General features: G+C 41.6%; 1 protein-coding gene and 1 long non-coding RNA gene across 2 annotated transcripts; one reads left to right on the forward strand and one right to left on the reverse strand.

Moving 5' to 3' along the window:
* Positions 1–314: 314 nt before the first annotated feature.
* Positions 315–6,122, forward strand: LOC119493853. Its single transcript, XR_005208038.1, has 3 exons — positions 315–395; positions 2,215–2,312; positions 5,988–6,122. It is a non-coding gene; the product is annotated as an uncharacterized LOC119493853 (long non-coding RNA).
* On the reverse strand, positions 4,908–12,558 carry nkx1.2lb (NK1 transcription factor related 2-like,b). The gene is made up of 3 exons (XM_037779344.1): positions 11,731–12,558; positions 9,708–9,912; positions 4,908–6,709 (listed from the first exon to the last, which is right to left on the reverse strand). Exons 1-3 carry the CDS (start codon positions 12,112–12,114, stop codon positions 5,982–5,984), a joined length of 1,317 nt encoding a protein of 438 aa, XP_037635272.1. The 5' UTR covers positions 12,115–12,558; the 3' UTR covers positions 4,908–5,981.
* Positions 12,559–22,439: the final 9,881 nt, after the last annotated feature.

Raw genomic sequence — 22,439 nt, forward strand, 5'->3', positions numbered from 1 at the left:
AATTTACAACAATTTTACAACTTTTACCTTGATTTTAACGATGGCTAAAAAAGTGTTCGTGCGGGGAAGTTGATTTACCTCAAAAAATTATCTTCTGATTTGCAGACGTCTCTTTCCCAATGTATGTTTAAAGAAAAAAGTCTTTTTTGGACCCGATGCATCACGTGACGGACCCGGACGTTGTAATTACACGGTTTGGCCACAATGTCAAATTTGCTTCAGAGCCCGGCGGGTCGTATACCTCTCTGTGAAGAGTATGTAACACAGGTCACAAAGAGTTAACACACGGAGGTGCCTTAGCCAATCAGAGCGCAGGTTTGCACCCCAGACGGGCTAGACAGTGTAGCTACTCAAACGCTAGAGGACACTGTGAGGAGAGGAGCTGCTGCTGAACGGTACAAATATAGCTCAGATAAAGTTGTAAACACAATATAACGTTGTCAAATCATAATGGTAACAGTCTGTACTCTGTTATAAGCTCATAGATGTGTGTGTGAGAGAGGCCCTGCTCACTGAAAGCTGCTGAGCGACACAGAGAAACTCCCGGCTCGCTGAGTCGCTGTAGTGAATAAGAGCTGCGCCACTAACTAGTTCAAGTGAAAAGGCCCAGAGCTAACAGACCAGGCTTTAAGCTATGAACAGTGCATTTAGCTAACTGTTGTAGAGCTCAACTAAATTAAAGTTGCACTGGGAAGAATGTAAAATGTGACATAAAGAGTGTTTAAAGGGACTATTTGTAACTTTCAGAAATGCTTCTTAACAGCGACACCTGTGGCCGTTAAGTCAACGAAAGTCAGGGCTCGTGCTTGCTCGCTCTAAATATACCTGAACGAGCAATGCTCAAAACAGTGAGGCGATACACATCAGCTAAAAGCACAATATCACTCTATATTTCAGCTGCTTGGCAGTAATGTTAGCTGACCAGACGAAGGTCTCTACATGAACATGATTTAGATCTGATCCTAGTGTTGGCTTTTCCTGCCTAAGTGCAGGCTGATGCAGCGGGGCTCTGCAGCATGTCTCCCTGCTCTCTCCGCCCGCAGCCGGAGAGAGCAGAGGAGACACCGGCACCCGGTCGGTAACGAGAGGGTAACGTAACTCTCTGAAGAGCTCCGTCACTTCACAAGACACGGGAAAGCTCTGTTGGTCTGGAGGAACTGCAGCATTTATTTCTGCACAAACGTCCACTGTACATTCACTAGATATTCTCAGAGCTAAACTAACTCTTCTGCAGTGTGGAGTGAGCGCGCGTTCACGTCTAGAGGTGGAGCGAGACAGCGAGGACGCGCGCACATTCTGAGTGAAGGAGAGCAGGCAGCGGAGACGAGGCTCCAGCCACACGCGAGCGCGCATATGCGAACACGCATGTGTGGCGACCCGCTACATTTATACGCTTAAAAAGTTACAAATAGTCCCTTTAATTGCTCAATGTTTTCTCTGGCTAGTAAAGCTACTGAACTGTTTAATATTGAAGCAATATGAGTTGTGTTTTGTCAGGTATTTTATTTCATGGTATAGTGAATTTGATTTAAATAAAAAGACAGACATAAAAGAAGACAATAGTAATGTGTCAGGTTTACACTGTATAATTTATAATTCATGCAACATTATTTGCTTTAATTTAAAAAGTATGTTTAGTTAAGATAGTCTCATTTTACCACAGTTTCATTTGTAATTCATGCACTGTGAAGGTTATTTAAAATATGTTGATTGTAAAATCTAAGTTATATAAATATGTGTTGTAGAAGTTAAAGGAATTATGAATTCCTGATGAATCAGAAATGCAATTGATTCATGAACAATTCTGGCCATGTCAATAACTGCAGGTCAGATTGTTTGGAGAGATTCAAAGTTGATGGCGAGCGAATATTTCGTTGCTGAGTTGAAACTGAAGCATCTTTGTGCAATTTATCTGTATACTGAACTCACTGAACTATTCATTTTGTTTGTTTATTATTTTTTAAAATACAAGCTACCAGTTCACAGCTTTTTGTCTATTGTGGTCATTTGATATTGCAAATAACTTTTTCTGCCTCCTGTTCGAGTTTGGTATCTTCTGATTCTAGTCCAGTATAATTATAGTGATAGGAGCTGTGTGCTACAAGTACATTTCTGTTCGTGTGTAAAATTGGTGGAGGAGCCCTTTATTAAACAGATAAGTGAACCATAATGAGCTTAAATTATGATCTCACAATGATCATTGTGTTGTTTTAGAACCAGAATGGAAGACAATGCCCTCTGATGTTCGCTATACGTGTGAGGCTGGTAATTGAACCTGGGAGAGATGACAGCTGGCTCGGGGCCGTAACAAGGTACAACTATGGATTACCATGCATGTATGTGTTGGAACACTGTGTTGCACTCTCGCCTGTCCAGAGTAGTTAACTAAATACACCCACTGGTGTAAAAGCACACCGGTTCTGTGGACACACTAGGATTCTCTATCAGATGTCTCATACCCATTTAGAAACTGGACAGGGCCAAATGGGCAGGTGCCAAGGACCTCCAGCTCCAGCTGCTTTTAACAGCTATCGATGACTCCTGCTCTTTAATTACATGCTGGATTATTTTGTTTAGAAACTGCTGATGAAAATCATACCTGGTTTACAGGGGTGGTCCCAAGGGGGGGCACAGCTTACTTGTCATCTTTATTACTGAAGGAAGTACTTGTCACCTGTTTCTTTCATGTGTAAATCATTGCAAACACATCTACACCTTCACCCTGCTGATTCTAGGTAAAACATCTTAAATGTTGTATTGTGTTTTGTTAATCAGCGGTTTAATGTGAAGAGAAACGTTTGTCAAGCTCTATGATCAAAGCTTCTCTAGAACATGTCGCGTGTCCTGTGTGGGATTTAATGATAGTTGCCAGAGGATGCAGACATTTTTTGGACGGGTGGGGTGTGGCACAATGAACAATTCATTCGATTTTGGTGGTGATCCGGCTTCAGGAATTTTTTTTAATAACTCCGCTCAGCCTGTGCATTAACACCACAGGCTTTAAGACATGCGCGGTGTAATTGATGATGCGTTCATGACGCATCACCCTGCCTTTTTCCTTCTGCCTGCAGAGAGAGTTACAGAGAGAGAGAGCAGGGGGTGGAGGGAGGGCAGGACACCTGTAGAGTTGGCGTTTTTTCACATTAAACTCAGTGAAATTACAGTTGAGTTCGACCAAAGCACACTTGGTGATCGTTGGAAAGAGTAACGACGACGGTTTAGGTGAGTTTTATTTTGTTTCTGTCCAGTTTGAATGAAGTGTTTTAAGATGCTCCGCTACGTACAGCTGATCTCAACATAAACAAAAATACACGTGGATGATGGCGCAAGATGCGCGGAGAGGTGGGGACATCGTACTCGGGCAGCTTGGCGGAGGTCTGCGCTCTCCGAGTGCCATTCTAGTTCACATTGTTACTCACCACTTACATAACTGAAAGGGGAACTCCACATTAATTTTACACATCAAAGTCTGTTTCCAGATGTTGGGGAGTTCTAGTTCTGCATTATGTGAAAGAAAGAGGTAGTATAAAGCCTTTAGTGTCTGCAGAGGGAGCTGTGTGAAGTCTGATAAATGTCCTCAAGTGATGTCACTTGAGTCAGCGTCGGCTGGGTTTTCTACAAGTTAGAAAAGTCAATAGATCTGGAGGGTGAACTGATGTGGAGTTAGAAAGAATTTATCTAACAAGACCTCATCTGTGCTGCAGGCTAGAGGCTCCAGGATACAGTAGTTACCGCTAACAACCAATAAGAACTGGATACCAGATGCCAAGATGGAGCCTATGAGAACTGCTCGCCTGGCGCATACACCAAAAAAGCTAAATTGTTTGAGTACCAAAAATGCAGAATAGAAAGAGTCATAATCAACTTTGTTTGCAGTTCAATGTGTCCTGTCAACGGTTTCATAATGTTGGTTTGTGGGGAAAATGCTTTATGGGCCGTAGGGGGATTTTTTGCTGCAATACTGCAAGCGGCCAATGGAAAAGAAATTGGAGGCAAGGCTGGGCGGGCGGCATCCAAGTCTTTGTATACATCCATGAGTATAACACATCGAATCTCTAACTGAACTGTCAGCAGTTGCATTTTGGGGAATGTGGGCGCCAAGTAGAAAGAAGAATATGTGGAATAAAAAAGACGATATCTCTGGTTCTGCTACATGTATTTTAAAACTGTCCATCATGAGTCTGACAAAGTTATAGGAGTGCAATCCTGAATCTGTGCAGTGCTCTTTTGAGAAAACTAACTTATTGGTGTAGTGTGGGCTGGCATTAACACGGCTGCAAGCTGCTTCTCACTGGAATTCCAGCTGAAGTGAATTAAACTAAATGTTTTGCTCTGGAGCACCCTGGTAGCTAACCAGGTAGAGAGGGCGCCACATGTACTAAAGCTGAGTCCTTATATATACCGCAGCAGCCCGGCCTTCAAATCTGACCTGCAGCCATTTGCTGCATGTCATCCCCTCTTATGCCATCATCAGGTCAAAACTTTACCTTGTCCAATACGACCAAATACAAACCTCAGCTTCGTTGTCCCTGTTTTTAGCTGTATGCCTATTTCTGTGCACTGAGACTCACATTCCTTGTGTGTGTGTTCTCACTTTGGCTACTTGGCCATTAAAGCTGCAAAACTAACTTATTTTTTCTTTTTAAAAACATAGAAATCAACTATTTGTCATCACTTTGTTTTCCCGCTAATTAACTAATGTTGGTATGCTAGCATGCTAAACTAAAATGAAAAAGCCAAAGCATTTACTATATTAAAACATTGTCATTGTGGACATGTTAGCATTTAGCTCAAAGCACTGTTGTGTCTAAATAGGCCCACAGGCTCACCGAGCCACTTGCATGGCTGTTTCCCACTGGACAAAAAAACCCACTAACCCCCACTAACATCTGGCTTTTGTCTTCAGTGGGAAAGGTTACGATCGGCATTCATTCCCGGGACAAATGACTCTGCAGTAGTCACAGGTATTTATCGGCTCCGGCTCCGATCGGCAGTGATGGAAACATGACACCCAGGTGGACCCGCTAATTTTCACCCCTTTTCTGACGCTTTCTTTGTCATCTCAGCCACAAAAATGTGTCCGTCTCCATCCGAGCAGCGCTCGAACATCGGTCCAAATTAGTCGGCACCGAGTTTGAAGAGAGACTGAATAAGTAACATAACCACTTTAACATTTTCACTGGCCTCAATACTGCTTTCTACTGTTTACTAACCCTGCTTTCTGGCGTGTTCGTGACTTTGAATGTAACACACCAGAAATAAAAAAATAAATCGGAAGGACATACTCGTCTGCTGGCAGTGGGAGAAGGAGTCTATCACCTATTGTTATTTTGAATTTGACCTGTTGGGGGTTACAGAGGACTAGTGCATGTCCCAGCACACATTCAGTTGGTACACCTGCATGTTGTGGGACTGTGGGAACAAACCAACACAGACTTCCTGCTGTCCTTGTTCCATTAGAATGAGTTCACTGGGCTGTTTTTCACAGTTTTAATTGTCATTACTTTAATATCAAAGGACGATATCATGTTGAGCTGAGGATTCAGTACATCCAAGGATTTTTATGGAAACTGTCAACAAATTCAATAAATAACAGAAATGAAATCACAGCTGGAGTTATACACGGTACTGACAATAGATCAAGCCATTCCTTAAGTCATAAATAAACATTCAATATTCATACAGACTTTTTTTGTTGTTTTTTTAAAAAAGGAAATCAACTATTTGTCTATTACGTGGTTTTAAAACAGCATTCGGAATAGGGAGCTAGAACATAGATTTATGTACAGTAGTTTTCTGGTAGATATTCACATTCTATCAAAATAATCCATTGAAATTAAAGCCTTCAAATTGTTGGTAGTAAAAAGGAGAGCAGAGCTGAACACTGACAGTCTGTCTGCTGAAACATTTCAGTCTCCCTGGGCTCAGAGTGGATGGATCTGTCTGCTGTGTGTGTGTGTGTGTGTGTGTGGTGTGTCTCTCTACAGGTGTGTGCTGTAGAAGGCGGGTGCAGCGTAGCCTTGTGTCCCCAGCATGAAGGGGGACAGGACGTGGCTGGCGGTGAGGAAAGGCAGCTGGACCAGACTGCCGGCGGGGGGGTGATGGTGGCTGGCGTAGCCAGCGTGCATGGCCAGGTGCCCGCTGATGGGAGGGGACGGGCTGAGAGGGCTGAGGCCCCCCATGCCTCCACCTGGTCCTCCTCCTCCTGCGCCGGTGGGGGCCGAGGTGTCCGCTCCGGGGTTCTGTTTCTTCCACTTGGTCCGACGGTTCTGGAACCAGATCTTGACCTGGGTCTCAGTGAGGGAGAGTGACAGGGCCAGGTTGAGCCGCTCGCACACCGACAGGTAGCGTGTGGACTTGAACTTGTTCTCCAGCGCCACCAGCTGCTCGTAGGTGAAGGCAGTCCGGGCCCTGCGGGGCTTACCCGACTTGGAGTCCGAGCCGGAGCGCTTCCTCTTGGGTTTGCCCTGCGTGCCCTGGCCCCCGTTGGTCTGGGCATCGGTGTTGTGGCCCTCGGTGCTTCCTCCGGGGCTCTTGGTGTCTCTGCTGGCGTCCTGGTGGCTGTGCTGGCCCTGATCTCTGTCTCCGTTGCTGGGCAGAGCCGAGCTGCTCTCCTCGCTGCTGTAGGGCCCGTCTGGAGCCTCTGAATCTGGGGTCCCGGATCTGTGGTAGTCATCCTCGTCTGGGCTTCTGTACACAAAGCCTTCCTCTGGGAAGACACACAATGAAGACAATGTCAAACATCCATTACATTATCACAATTTACCTGCATGAAGCAAGAACAATCACATCTGTATGTGTGTGTGTGTGTGTGTGTGTGAGTGTGTGTGTTGGGTTGCAGTTCCTCTAATGGCCACTGTCTGGTGGCCTCAAGAAAACTACTGTGTGTGTCATTAGATTTTGCCTCGTGCCCCAGAAACTGGAGTGCTAGCTTGCCCAGGTTTGTGTTGTGTCACTCAGTTTGGTAGTATAGTTTAATTAAACACAAATATACACAACAGATGCACCGTGTCAGCATTAATATCAGCTGAAATAATGAAGGCATTCAATCTAAATGTTGAAACGGCCCTTCTACCACACAGGGCCTTTATCATTTTAATTTATATTTTTGCTGTATTGGTGTTTATTACCAAATACATCTGCAATAAATCAAAGTGCCACACGGACTCACCTTTGTCCTATAGTATAATCTAGTGTACTATACAGTATATGGCAACTGTGTATTATAAAGATAACACTAATAACTTACGGAACATGGTTGATTGAAAAGTAAGTTAACAAGACATCATACAATATAAAAAAAAAATTATAAAATGAACCCGCCACAATAAAAGCCACTGAGGCCCAAACTCCTACTTAATGTTTAATTTGATTACTCAAACTTTCAAAATAGTTCCAGGAACTATAATCACACAATTATGCTCAGTGAAAATACTATTCTCAATGAATTCTTATCATCCAAACATTTGGAGATCATATAATTAGGAGGAGGAGTAAAAATGCAGGAGACACATTAACACCATTATCATTTTAGTTTATATTATGATTTGGTGTTTTACCAAACTAATTTCAATCACTGTAAATGTGAAATTCTATTACAGCAAACCAATTGCCACATATTGCAACTTAAGGGCCACAGAGGGTCCGGGGGGCCCCAGGGCTGGTAGTTCAGCCTGGCTCACGTATCTAAAATTCTATCAAATGTTCATTAAAAAACAAAAAATACATTTAAAAAAAAAAATAATCCTAAAAATATAAACATTTGTGGCTCAAGTGCAACATTAAAAACTGTTTGATAAAAGCATTCCTTATTAAATCTGTGACTTTAATAATTCTGTTTCTATCACCCTACAAATAGCACCTGAAAATCCATTGTGAGCATGTGTCATATTCTGTATGACTACAATAAAACAGAAATAAAAATAAGAATGTATAAAACTTCAAACTCTCTGGTTTAGTTGGCTGAAATGAAAAACCTTCAAGTGGAAAAAGTATTGCAGATTTAAAAGCAAAGAAACAAGAGAAGGCAACACAGTGCTCCACATTTATTTTTTGGCTGAAAAGAAAAGTAATTTATAGAATTATTATTCTGTTTTTGGCTGCCCACAGATTTGAATTATTTTCCTTAAGAAAAAAGTAAAAATGTTATCATAAAAATTCAGCTGGTATTGAAATGGAAATGTTAGTCCAGTGTTTTAAAATATATATTTTTTTAAATCTTATATATTATTTGAACAAGACTTTAAATATTAGCTGAGTTGACTGTTGGGCCCAAACATGCTGTTATAAATACATTCATTAGTAGTTAATGGTAATTATTATAATTACAATAAAAAAAAAAGTATTAACATACAGGAATCAATGAAATTAATTTGATTTTAAATATGTTTACAATGTGGAGCTTATTATTATTATTCAGCTTTAATTATTCCACAACATGTATTTATTTATTAATCATCTCTACAGTCTAGTGGTGTAACTGAAAACTGCATTTAAATACAAATAAACTCAACATGTGTTTGATGAGATTGGAGTTATTAGTAAAGGGTTATGATCACTATTTATAGTGTAATTAACAGGATGAAGGCTGCTCCTTTATTAGATTAATACATGTGGGCCTCATGTTAAATGTTAAATCTCAGTATTCTCTGCTCTGCACAATTTTTAATTAGTTAAATAAAAACAGTTCTAAAATTCCTTAGATTGTAAAGTTAATGTTAAACCTTTTGTTTCCTAATGTTTCTCCTATAAAGTGCTGTGTGGGCCTATAATGAGCAGACGGCAGAAAAAAAAGGCGAAATGAAATGTGAAGATTTAAGAATTGAAAAGGAGAGAAAACACAAAGAGTGTATAAAAAAACGGTGGTTTCTAGTAAACGGACTATAATGACTGAGGATCTGCCGGTATAATATCATATAATGGGTTTGAATAGAAGCTCACAGACACAATTCAGACTGCTGTTAGAAACAGATATTCACCGATCAATAATACCGATCGCACGGACCGCCAATTACCTCATCTCTCTCTCTCTCTTTAACTTCTATTTTAACTGAGCTTCAATTAAAGTTTTTTTATTTTCTCTTCGTTAACTGTCAACTATAAACATTTAAGGTTTCCTATCAGAAACTTCTCTTTTCTTTTCGATTTATTAAAAACTCAGATTTGGGTTGTGAACTGTTAATCCATGGAGACGCTTCTGTTCTATAGTTATTAGTCAGTTATTATCTAGTTATTATCGGTGTGTTGAACCATCACAAGATTATTATAATAATATCAAACACACTTTAGGATTTAGACTCTTCCCAATAAAATAGACACGTGCCCAGAGAAAAACGGATTATTCCCTCAAACCAGTGTGCGCGCACACAAATAAAGAAATATATATATATATATATAAAAAGAGAAAAACAAAAATTAGCAAATCTAAATAGCGCACACAAGAATCCTCTAAAAAAAATAAATCGAATAAAAAAGGAAGAAAAAAAAACCCGGGTTTCACCACAATGAAGGGAGGTTAAATATACTGTCTCAGAATAATCAAATAAACAGACAGATTAAGATTTAGTGGAACGAAAATATTAAAATAAACAGGCTGAATAAAAGCAGTTCAATTGAATAATAACTAAACTAAACTAAAGAGCCTGACCCGGGTCATTAAGGGAACCCGGTTTTAAAGGTTAACCCCTTTGTAAACTCGGAGGACTTACTGCTCTGGTAGTCGTCCGCACCGTAGCAGCCCTTGCTGGGCTCGAGGCTGGGCTCGCGCTCTCTCCGGTTCTCCGCTCCATACGCGCTCAGCTCGCGCTCACCTCGGTGGCTCGCGTGCTGCTGCGGTCGTCGGCTGCTCGTGAACTTGTTGGGGTCCAGGATGTCCAGTACGGAGAAAGAGGTGGTCCGGTGCCCGGTGGGGCCCTGCATGGCGAATAACGGAGACGATTATTGGATTATTCATTTGACGGGATTTAACGGGACCATAGACTGGGACCACAGACTGGGAGGGTCCCAGGACTGGACTGATGCAGTCTCTAAGGCAACATGACTCTCTGATTATGTTGTGGACATTTGTTTTTTTTCTCACTTATCTTTAATTGAGTTATGTATTCATTTATAATGGGCTATTAGTATTAACTGATAACACTCGCAACACTTATTTCAATGATCACAATTAGAACGATAATAATAATAATAAATGAAATACAGTAATTACATTATTAGTCTCCATATCAGTAAACTGGGTTAAAAAAATGAAACAAACTGTGAGCTGAAAGCAGACAAATAGCTGAAGAGAGCAGCTCACACACAGCCGGTAACACAGCCGGTAACACATATCTAACATGCATACAGTATATGTCAGAGGGCCAACCAATCAGTCCCTTTTATTTATTTTATTTATTCTATCTGGTGTTGAAGGAAAAGCAGAGTTTTGACAAAAAAGGAAATAAACTCTTATTTTTTATTATTTCTGGATGAAAATAAAATAAACATGCGCATTTTTTAGAGTTTAATGAAAGCATTAATTTATGATTTTCCATAAAATCCCCAATATTATAACTTCTATCAGTCTGAGCTTGTACACCGTGTTTACCAGCTCTATGATCTATACACTGAATAGAGTTCTGTCCAGATGAAAAGGTGTCCATACACTGTATGAGGCAGATAAAAGCTGGGGCGGTGTGTCGGTGGGGATCTCCTCCTGCACTACATCCTGATTAGGATCATTCATTTATTAATGAGGCCAGTCTGGAGCATGTCGACATGAATAATCCCACATTAATAATATTATAATCCTCTCTTTAAATAATCCGAGGGAGCACGCGGGGAGGACCCAGGGGCCCATTAACATCTGATGATAAGAAGAACCATAATAACCATAATAACCATAATACCACGATAATAATCCTTTATTTAAGATAAACGGAAGAGTTCAGAATAAACCCCAAAATAATAAACTCTAATCTATTACATTTAATCCACTGATATATGATATCATGTACAAGAGGGATTTCTTCAGAACTAATAGGACTACTTTTTTTTTAATTAAACGGTTGTTTTTTTTTAAACTAATTGCATTTTTTTTCTAATTTTCGTTTATTTGAGAAAAAGTATGTTTTGTTTAAATATGCTGCGATTCAGATTAAATTACATAATTCTAAAATTCGTACGTTTTCATTCAGTTTGTTTATGGATAGAGGCGAAATAAAAATATAATACCAGATTACTTCCCTGTGATTTGATCTATAGGTCCTTATAGTTTATTTGTATTGTTTCAATCACATAATTGTACTGCTGTATCTTAATAATTAAGGCCTCATCTGCCTCAACATGACAACAGGCCACAACAACATGGCCAAACTATCATCAATATCATCATGAGAATAAAAACTAATAACTAATAATAAACATCATCTGAAATGACTCTTTTACATATTTTTTTCTCAGTCACAGTTAATTATCGGCGGTTTATTTGCGCGCTCTGGTGAAGGCTGTAATAGTTTACTTATAGGCTACTTTTCTGCTACTTTTCACACCGACCTATTTACAAAAAAAAAGCCATTTATTTTAATTTGCATATACAAATATGTCACTGCATCACGTCCAGTGATCCAACTGGATCTCTTCTTGTTTTAACTCTATATGTCTATAGTCTTCAAGCTTCTGTCCTACAGTGGGACTATATCTGCTGCTAAACTAGACACAGAAAACACATGAAGTTTGGTCCCGTGCCTCTACCTGCTGCGGCGGGACTAGCACCGGGTTGGTCGGCGGAGGTTCGGATTGGTTCTGGTTCTCTCCGGCCGGAGCGTCTCTGCTGCCCGGCACCGCGCTGGAGAACAGCCGCTTCTCTCCGGCAGCAGCTCCTCCGTCCAGCAGCATGTCTCTGTCTCTGTCTCTGTCTCCGCTGTCCGGCCCCAACATGGTCTGGACCCCCCCGTCCCCCCCTCCGGGACCCGCCGGTACCGCTCTGTCCCGACTCATCATCATCACGGCGGCGGGCTGGACCGGGTCTGTCCCGGGCCCTGCAGCAGCTCCGGTACCGGCTCTGTCCCGGCTCATCACGGTCTGGACCCCGTCTGCTCCGGGCCCCGGTACCGGTACCGCTCTGTCCCGGTTCATCACAAAGTTACTCTCCCTGTTGTCCCATATATTAATATATTAGAGGAATCCGGATTAAAAAATGGAACCGAATCAGATGAAACCGTTTTAAAGGGACTGCTGGACTAGATCATGTGAGAATAAGAAGTTGACACCGGGCCGGTGTCCAGACTGAGAGGAGGTTTGCAGCCAGGTCAAGTTGTCCATATAGGTGAGAGAGTCTGGACCGGGTCTATATAGACCGGGTCTGTCTGGACCAGGTCTGGAGGGCTTTTCACCGGATCACCCGTCAAACTTTAAACTTCTTCTTCTTCTTCTCCTCTCCTCCTTTGCTCCCTTCATCCTCCGCGCATCCACCGGCGGGTTAACGCAGCGCAGCGTCTCCGGTGATCTCTACCGGTGATCTCTACAGTCTGTCTGTCTGGTACGGCTCCGTTATCCCGTAGTGTTGTTGGCACGCGCACATTTAAACACACAGCGCACGGCAGTCCCGACCTCCAGCCTCGATCGCGCGCTCTGTCTGGTCACCGGTGGGTGCATGCGCGCTCTGGAAGACCTGACAGGAGTTGAAGGCGGGACGCACGCTCATCTATCTCTCTAATAGTTCTCTCTCTCTCTCTCTCTCTCTCTCTCTCTCTCTCTCTCTCTCTCTCTCTCTCTCTCTCTCTCTCTCTCTCTCTCCATTAGTTAAGCGAAGCCCCCCCCCTCTCTCTCTCCTTCTCTCCTTTTTTGGCTTTTAGCTGGCCCCTCGAGGACCCACTGCCATATACTCACGTGCCTGGGTGTGCGTGTGTGTGTGTCCGTCTCCCTCCCTTATTTATGCATTCCTATTCAACTCTACAGCTTGTAATTGGCTACAAATGAATCCCACTTCCACTAATAGTCTATTATCTCGGGGCTGCGCGCGCGCGGAGCAGTGCGGTGCGGTGCGGTGCGGTGCGGTGCAGCTCGCTATCGGAGCACGAGGGAAGCACGCGCTATGGCTCTTCTTCTTCTCAGTTGATCACATACCATGTTCATTATATGTTTACATAGCAGGTGAAACACTATAGCCTGTATGGACCAGGTGTACAGGTGTACAGGTGTGTACAGATGTGTACAGATGTGTACAGGTATAGGCTGATAGTTACTCTGCAGCCACTGATGAGTTCTGACAGTGTAGAATCAGTGTGGACTATAGTGTGCAGCAGTAATAGTATAGCCGGTGTGTTGCAGGTTAACTGTGCGCAGTAATTGATGTGTAGCTGATGTGTGATGCGTCGCCTCGCTCAGCTTTACTTGTGCATCCACACGAGAGAGAGCAGCAGCTCTTATCTTTAATGCAGATTCCATGCAGGGTATAGGGCCTCTCTCCTCAAAACTCAATTACGGCCTGAATAAAGCCGGTAATGTCCCCGCCGCAGTGAAATATTGATTCCTAATCCTTGGCAGTCATTACTATGCCAGAAAATAATAGACCACAGAATTGGATTTTGATTTAACACGCGACGTGTTTATTCTAATGCTAGGGACTTAATATTCCGCCGACTCTCATGTTGAGGAGAGGAGGAGAGGAGGAGAGGAGAGGAGGGGGGATAGTGATGGAGGCTCTGACGCCACACTTTTTATATTGTTGTGGAAGAAATTAAAAAAAGAAAGAGGTGGTGGTTGGTGGTGGTGATGGGACATCCCTCCTGTCCTCCTCCCAGGCCCCCTAATACACAAGGTCAGCTCCATGTAATTGCCTTGCTCAATGATCCTTAGGAGGAAGAAATTAAAAGTTGAGCAAAATAATGACTGAAACAATGAGACATGATTAGCCAATCAGAGAGCTCAACCCATTATAGGCAGCCTTTGATCTACTTCCTGCTTCCTGCCTGGAGGCTTTATGGCTTTATTTTAAAACAGTCAATATATTAATACCAGATTTTAAAAAGATCACAGCAGCTTATTCACCTTGGGAAATATTAGCATTTTAACTATGGCGGAAGAACACTATAAAGCACTGCCAACACACACTGCTACAGAGAAGAAGTGGTAGGGAAAATCAGCCCAGTGAGTGTGCAAGAGTATCAACTATTGTTATTATTATTATTATTGTTATTATAATTATTGTTATTATTATTATTATTATTATTATTATTATTTTATTTGCAGATGTCCAAGCAGTCAGACAGCCTCTCCTGGATTTCGCTGAGAGTAAATAAATATCAGGTTGTAAACCCCCCCCCCAAAAAAAACAATTTATGAAAGATGTAGTGTCAGTTTAAACATCAATCTAACTATAGTCTACGTCACATTTGTGACAGCACAATAATATAATGACATGTATGTAATGAATGAATGTATTTTGGACTTTGACCCACGTACCATTCAGATTGAGCCCTTAGACCACTCGGACTTTCTGAAGAATTCAGTTTAATAAGAGTCATAGATATCGTACAGTAGAAGCTAGAGTAATAATAATAATGATAATAACTGTAATAAAATTATTATTATTATTATTATTATTATTATTATTATTATTATTATTATTATTGTTAATAATAATAATAATAATAATAATAATAACATAATAATAATAATGATGCCAATAATGTAATAATAATGATAAATAAATAATACTGAGTATAACAACAACAATAATAATAATAATAATTGTCATAATAAAATGTCAAACATATATAAAAACAACCCAAAAGGTGCAGTATAATATATAAAAGTCAGCAGTAAAATGTCATAATGTACTGCATGTGTGTGCACATATGTGTGTGTCTGGAGGGGGTTATTGAATCATAATTAATAATTAACTTCAAGTGAGGATCTGTAAAATGTTCTCATTTTTTATTATTTTTTACAGACACACACACACACACACACACACACACACACACACACACACGGTGGCTGTCTCGGTTCCCACAGTGTGTGCCAGCAGACACACTGTGGGAACACTCCCTCCCTCCAGTCAGCGTGTGTGTGTGTGTGTGTGAGAGAGAGAGAGAGCGTGTGAGCCTGTGTGTGTCTTGTGTCTATAATTATTCTAATGAAGGTTAACGAGCTCTGCTCAGCCTCCTCTTTATTAAATTAATCTCAGCCAGTAATGAATCATAATTACTATAATTAGCAGCTTGAGCTGCCTGATCTCACACTGGTGGCTGGTCAGAGTGAGGTGATGATAGCGAGGCTTCAACCTTCATCTCCTCATCATCTCTCCACTGTCTTCACTGTCTCTGCTTGCTTTCAACCCATATACCCAACATCTTCTCATCCCAACTCGTCACATACTGATGCTTTATCAGACCTCTGGACGTCACAAAAAACATGTCCTTAATGTTGTGAATTAAACAAAAACACCTGCTTAGGTTTAGGCTACAAAACCACTTAGTTAGGCTTAGGATATACAAGGTCCACACTGCACATTTATTCAAATTATGTCTTATTGTTTTTCTTGTTCACTGATATGATGCTCTATTAATTTTGCACAACTGATCAATATTTATTGAATCTGAGACACATCACACAAGTTTGCATGAATATGTCCTCTTATTAGTATTATTTTTTTCCTGTCAAATTCTTCCCCTTATTGGTATTGCATGGTGTATTTTGCTACATATACCGGTCATATATATATATATATAAAAATACTTTAAAAAAGTGTCTAAAATGAAGCATGTATTAGAATATGACCAGTGTACGTAGCAAAATACACCATGCAATGGCAATAAGGGGAAGAATTTGGCATATATATACTGTGTATATATATACACAGTATATATACTGTATATACAGTATATATAGGCCTATTAGTTATATGCTAAAAGCTTAACTCATGTTAAACATTTGAGAGCCAGTACTTCCAGTACTGCATAGTTAAAGGAATCCTGTATGTTTTTATATCATGATAATGTCAATCATTTTCAAACACTACAGCAGCAGAAGAAGAATCATGCCAGTCAGCATCAGTGCTCACAGTCACATATATAATATATATATAACAGTTTCAGCAGTTTTAGTGTCTCACAATCTAAATGTTGTTTGTGAGGCCTGTCAGAGCAGGACAGGCTTTACTCGATACAGTGACAGGAAACACTGAATACTCAGAAATAAGAGTTTAAAAAATGTAAAAAAATATATATATTGAATACTGACGCAAAAATGTCTGCCATCAATAAAACTGACATCTGTCCAAAACCACTGTCTTTCAAAACCTATAGCCTATTTCATTTATTATTTAACATATAGTTCAAATAATTTTTCCGTCTCTGACTCCATCCCCGTGTCTCTCCTGTTTTCATCCGTCTCTCTGCTCCCTCCGTCCCTCCTGCTTTTCTATTTTGTGTCTGTTCAAGGTTCTATATTTTAGATTAGCCCTCCTCCTCTTCCCCATTACAGGAGTAATAGCCCCCCATCCTCCACTCACACACACTTGACCCACACACACACTACCCCCCCACCCCCCCACCCACCTTTACGCACACACACATACCCACAGTTAGACACTCAGATAACATCTGACCTGAAGAATTAATTAAATATGATAGCTGATTAAAAATAGCATAACTAATAGTGTAATATCTCAAGCTGTCGTCTTTAATAGTCAACATTGTGTGTGTGTGTCTTATCTGCTGCAGACAGACGCTCTCACTATTGATTCCTGTTCATTTCAGTTGTCAGGCAGACCACTCAGCTCATCTGGAATCATTAAACTCTACTGTCTGCCTGTCTCTATGTCTCTCTCTCTCTCTGTCTTTCTCTTACCTGGTTTTCCTAATTTTTTTCCATCCATATTTTACTCATTTCAATTCCAGCACTTTTTAAAAATGAACTAGAGTGAAAATGGTGTAACAGCATTGCAACCAGGCAGTATTACAACCACTGACTGACTATTAGCACTATTAGTAGGATCCGGATATCTTCCTCCTCTGTGCCATCGAGATCCATTGTTGTCCACACACTATTAAACCGTACTGATCTCAAGGGAAGGCGTATACACAACATTTTTAAGGACATTCCATGTGTCATGATAACACATTTTAGGCTTTTCATCTGGCATTTCACACCAAGGGGTTGGTTAGAGGTGAAATGGCTTTTCACGTGTAATTTAACGCCACGTCATTACTGTGAAACGGTTGCGGTTATGTTTAGGCAATAAAACCTATGTAGTTAGGTTTAGGAAAAACGTCATGGTTGGGCTTGAAATAAGTACGTAAACTAAGCAAAATGCGTAGATAAACAACTTAACATAAGTAAGGGATAATGTACAGCGAGCCAGTCATTGTTGTGAAAGAATCCCCGACAGGGCGATGCTGCACTCGCTGCTCTCTCATCGCCCTGAAGGGGATTCTTTCACAACAGTAACCTGCTAGCTGTACATTATCCCGCTTATAACACAGCTACTTACTGAAGAAATCAATATTTTGACACAAAAACGGTCCGCCAGAGTCCGACATCAGAGCTGCGCCCATAGCAACAGTCTGTTATACATAGCAACGGTCTGTTATAGAGAAATTACAGGCCGCAGAACGCCGTGATTGACAAATCAGAATCGAGTATTCAACACAGCCGTGTAATAAGTGTGGAAAACACGCCACAAACATCACTAACGTAACTTCGAAATAACTCAACAACACTTTGGGACACAAACAACAATCTCCTGGTTGGGCGTCCTGTGTTTGTTGGACCCATCCACCTCCCCTCCCTCCATCCTACGTCACTAGCTCTGAGCGTAGCATATTCACACGGATGCATTTACATTGCTGTCAGTACAGAGTACATGGCTTTGAATGATGGCGCCAAAAGCAACAACAGCGTTCTTATTGCACGCGATATGACTTTAGAAAATAGAGAATTTGCCGTGTCATACACCATTTGATGAGACCGGGCTGATTAAACACACATCATTGAGCCACATTGTTGCTCTGGGGGACATGTTCCTTCATTATCATCATGAACTTTGACTCAGTCCCACTAATACACCGTCCTGCTGCCCCAAACACTCACATAGAGCACCACATGTGGATTAATCCACTGCTGAAAATACTCCACGACAAACGCACTATTTCCTCCTGTTTGTTTGATAAAAACAAATTCAACAAAATCAATTTAGAATCAAAATCGAAATGAACAAATCCCATGAAAAGACCAAAACCAACTATGTGCAGTCCGTCTCTCAGTACCGTCTGACCTCCCTTCCTGGGCTGTGGATCTCAGCCCTAAGCCCATTGGTTCCTTCTGGAGATCCAGTGATCCAGTGCGACGCTGAGGCTTGTTGTTTTTCTAATAGCTCATTGTGTTTAATAGTTTTTGAACAACAATGGAGCTCTTTAGCACAGAGGAAGAAGACATATCAGGCTTTGAATAGACACAGAATACTTAGTTAGTATTCAATTTTGGTTTGGGTCTGCACATGGGATTAGTTGACAGTAGGAAAAACATAGAATACTGTCCTTTAAACATAAATGATTACACATTAGTGCTATAATGATAAAAGCATGTCCCACACCATCCATAACATTTCACTCTTGATTTGTCTCTCTCTTCATCCCTGACAGTTAAAACTAGTTGTAAACCTGCACAAATCACCTCCGAGAGACACTATTTACTTTTTTCCCCTTCACAATAAAAGCCCCCTCCCCCCGCTGTTAGTGCTCTAGTGATCTATGTATTCAGTCGGAGGCCTTATGGACAGGCATGTGGGTGTTTGCTTTATTCCCAGTGAACGCCCTCTGACTGGGGTATTCAATCAAAGGCCTTATAGGTCACAGATGGAAAATTACACACTGGAAGTGTTGTCGGACCTGAACTAAATGTGACATACGTATTATTTAGAAAATGTTGAAGGATCAAGTGACTTGAGGAGGGATGAGGTCCATATCAATGTGGATATCAAATCAAATTAAAGTACGGTATATGAATTACTAACTCAAAAAACTATCCTCTATAACTACACTGTTCTCCCTTTTTATCTATTTTATTTGATAAAGTTTTGCTCTGTCGACTCATTAAGTTGAATTGGGAGAGGAGAAGAAGAGTGGGATGGACTGATGGATGGATGGACAGATAGATGGATAGATGGATGGATGGATGGCCAAAATGGCTCGACTTCCGAGTGGAAAAGTACCTGGATCCTCCTGCGATCTTCCGCATCCATTGGGTCACAACGACGGGGTCACAACGTCAGGCTGTCGTCACCGCTTGCTAACTCCGCCTCCCAGCCCTCGCTCCAGCCTCGGTCTGGGTCTCATTCACATGAACAGAGGAAGGGAAATAACTCTGGATTCAGCTATTAGTGCGTTTTACAACTTTTAGGACCTAATGGTTTAAATAAGGACTATTAGAGTGTTCGTACTGGGGAGTTGATTCACCTTAAAAGAAAAAAAATGATCCTCTGAGTTACAGACGTCTGTTTCCCAATGTAAGTCTATGGGGAAAAGTCTTTGTGGGCCCAATGACGTCACGTGACGGACACGGACGTTTTAGTACCGCCGTTTGGCCACTACGAAAATTGGGATCAACGACCGGCGCCCTTCCTGGGGGCTTGCCTTTGCCTCCCCACCTGACTGGAGGTCATGTAGTGATCTCTGTGGTAACCCTGAGGTTGGGCTGAGACAGTGGGGCCAGATGAGTTTTTATTGGTGGTCACAGCTCAGTGAAGCGCATGTGGACATTTTGGTGTAAGAGTGGTAAAGGAAAGAAAGGCCATAAGATCATCAAAACATATGGTGTGAGCATGAAGTTACATTAGCCTAGTTATCTAGGCTTCAGAAAAGCAGCCTATGGATGCATTTTGCTTCTTCTGTCTGTCATGTGACCCTCACCTTGCATGTCACAGCATCCCTCAAGAGCATCGCTTCCCTTCACCTTAGGCGCACCATATTTATGGACTAAGTTGACTGATTTGCCTATTGAGATCACAATATGATCTGAATTAACATAACAAGAACTCTTATTAATACTGGGTCAGATGTCATCATCCAGATAATGTATCGTCATTCCCAGGTCATCAAATACCGATGCTTTGTCAAGCGCATCCCTACACAAGGCCCCCTTTAGCATCTGTATGAGACTCAACTAACTCAAATGTAAAACCCTCCGCAGCAATATTAGACGCTCAGAGCAACTGCTCCGGCCGTCCATTCACTCTGTCCGCATTCTGAGGAGATCGTTGACTTATTTACGTTGACTACTTAACTTATGTAGGCTACTGTACGCAACTTAAATATACTTATTTTAACCCAAATCACATGTTTTCCTAAATATAACCAAGTAGTTTTGTTTGAATTAATTAAAATAGTGGAGCGTTATAGTTTGACGTGTAAGACTACCCGGTGAGTTAAAAGGTGAAGCCAAGGGGTCATGACCAAGCGTCCATATGTGATGATTTGGTAATGAGTTTATCGTACTAAACGAGACTCTCTGGCAGACAGCAACGCAATGTGATTTCCCTCGATGTATTCTTGCAGCTCATGGTCAAATCTCCTACTGTAAAGCATGGTAGTACCATGTTTTAATATTTCAATACGAGGCATCAGTATGGTTCTGCTCCATCTAACAAACAATGACATCCAAACTGCTGACCAGGCAGTCATGCGCACCTCCCTAATCCCCCCTCACACAAACATAGATGACCAGCAGATCAATATTTATGAGCTATCATGTTCCTGACAAAGCAGGAAATTATGGCAGCCAATCAGTACAGTCTAAAGCTCAGAAATGCCATTATATTGTCGGCTAATTGCTTAATCAATGGATCATTCATCAGCTTGTCCAGTTGCTATACTACTACTAATAATAATAATAATACCGCCACACTGGCGGCATGGAACTAAAGTTGCTGATTGGCTCCGTCTTGTCGTAGCATGTTACTGAGTGTTTCTATATTTCCCAGGTATTCAAGCATGGAACTCCACTAACTTGATGACAAGACAGATAAAGCTGTATACTGTAGTCACAGCCTGAGGAGCTGCAGCTTATTGATACCTATAGACTGTGGGTATAAACTTTCCATTGGCCTCCTTTTTCACACGGCGTTTTCCCCTTCCGCTATCTGTGCTGTTTATTTTTCAAGGCCATCAACGCTGCATCCGACTTAGTGCCTTATATGATTGGTTTAAAGAAATACAAACAAGCCAGAGCGTTTTTCCCCCGTAGCAGAATGATAATGTGTGGAGCCAGACCTTCCTTTAGCACTGACACAATGCTGTGGAGACAGGTCTGGCTATGGGAGACTAATAATTGATACCTATTATAGATACCTATAGATAAAAACACATGTAGTATCTAGAAATCAAAACATGTACTCAAGGCTGGATTACCAACCAGGCAACTGTCCCTGGGCCTCAGACTTTCAGGGCCCTGAAGTATCAGCTGTATGTGTAGTATCAACTGCAATGATGAATCAATTAGCACCCTATCATAGTTTGAATATGCCCACTTCACATATATGGGCCCATACATTTTGCTGTATGGCCCCAAGGGCAGGTTAATCTGGCCCTGTGTGGACTGGAAGCCAATGTAAAGACTGGAAGATGGTTGGTCTCTTTAGTCTGTGTAGAAATCCATGATACGTAGTTTATTTGTCTACATTAAGGTTGATATCTATACTGAGTTTCCAGATAATAACAAACACCTGCTCAATAAATCCTACCTTTGGTACAGCAAAAATTGAATGATAATAATCATACATCAACATACACCGATCAGCCATAACATAGCAGTGGGTGGGATATATTAGACAGCAAGTGGACATTTTGTCCTTGAAGTTGATGTGCTGGAAGCAGAAAAAATGGGCAAGCATAAGGATGTGAGCGACTTTGACAAGGGCCAAATTGTGATGGCTAGACGACTGGGTCAGAGCACCTCCAAAATGGCATCTCTTGTGGGATGTTCCCGGTCTGCAGTGGTCAGGACCTACCAAAAGTGGTCCAAGGAAGGAAAATCGGTGAACCGGCGACAGGGTCAGACCCAAGGCTCATTGATGCACGTGGGGAGCGAAGAATGGCCCGTGTTGTCTGATCCAATAGAAGAGCTACTGGAGCTCAAATTGCTGAAAAAGTTAATGCTGGTTCCGATAGAAAGGTGTCAGAACACACAGTGAGGAGCAGTTTGTTGCGTATGGGGCCGCGTAGCCACAAACCGGTCAGGGTGCCCATGCTGACCCATGTCCACCGCCAAAAGCGCCTACAATGGGCATGTGAGCATCAGAACTGGACCACGGATCAATGGAAGAAGGTGGTCCAGTCTGATGAATCATGTTCTTTTACATCATGTGGATGGCAACAAGTTCGAGGTGTTGACTTGGCCTCCAAATTCTCCAGATCTCAATCCAATGGAGCATCTGTGGGATGTGCTGGACAAACGAGTCC

The sequence above is a fragment of the Sebastes umbrosus genome, chromosome 9 (genome assembly GCF_015220745.1).
Source record: "Sebastes umbrosus isolate fSebUmb1 chromosome 9, fSebUmb1.pri, whole genome shotgun sequence".
Classification (NCBI taxonomy): Eukaryota; Metazoa; Chordata; class Actinopteri; order Perciformes; family Sebastidae; genus Sebastes; species Sebastes umbrosus.

What these genes read in the sequence shown, in the direction of transcription:
- nkx1.2lb (XM_037779344.1), bottom strand. Translation starts at nt 12,114, where the DNA reads ATGAACCGGGACAGAGCGGTACCGGTACCGGGGCCCGGAGCAGACGGG. An exon ending in TGCTAGTCCCGCCGCAGCAG is followed by an intron (nt 9,913 to 11,730) that starts GTAGAGGCACGG and finishes TTCGCCATGCAG; the next exon opens with GGCCCCACCGGGCACCGGAC. An exon ending in TGCGGACGACTACCAGAGCA is followed by an intron (nt 6,710 to 9,707) that starts GTAAGTCCTCCG and finishes GTGTCTTCCCAG; the next exon opens with AGGAAGGCTTTGTGTACAGA.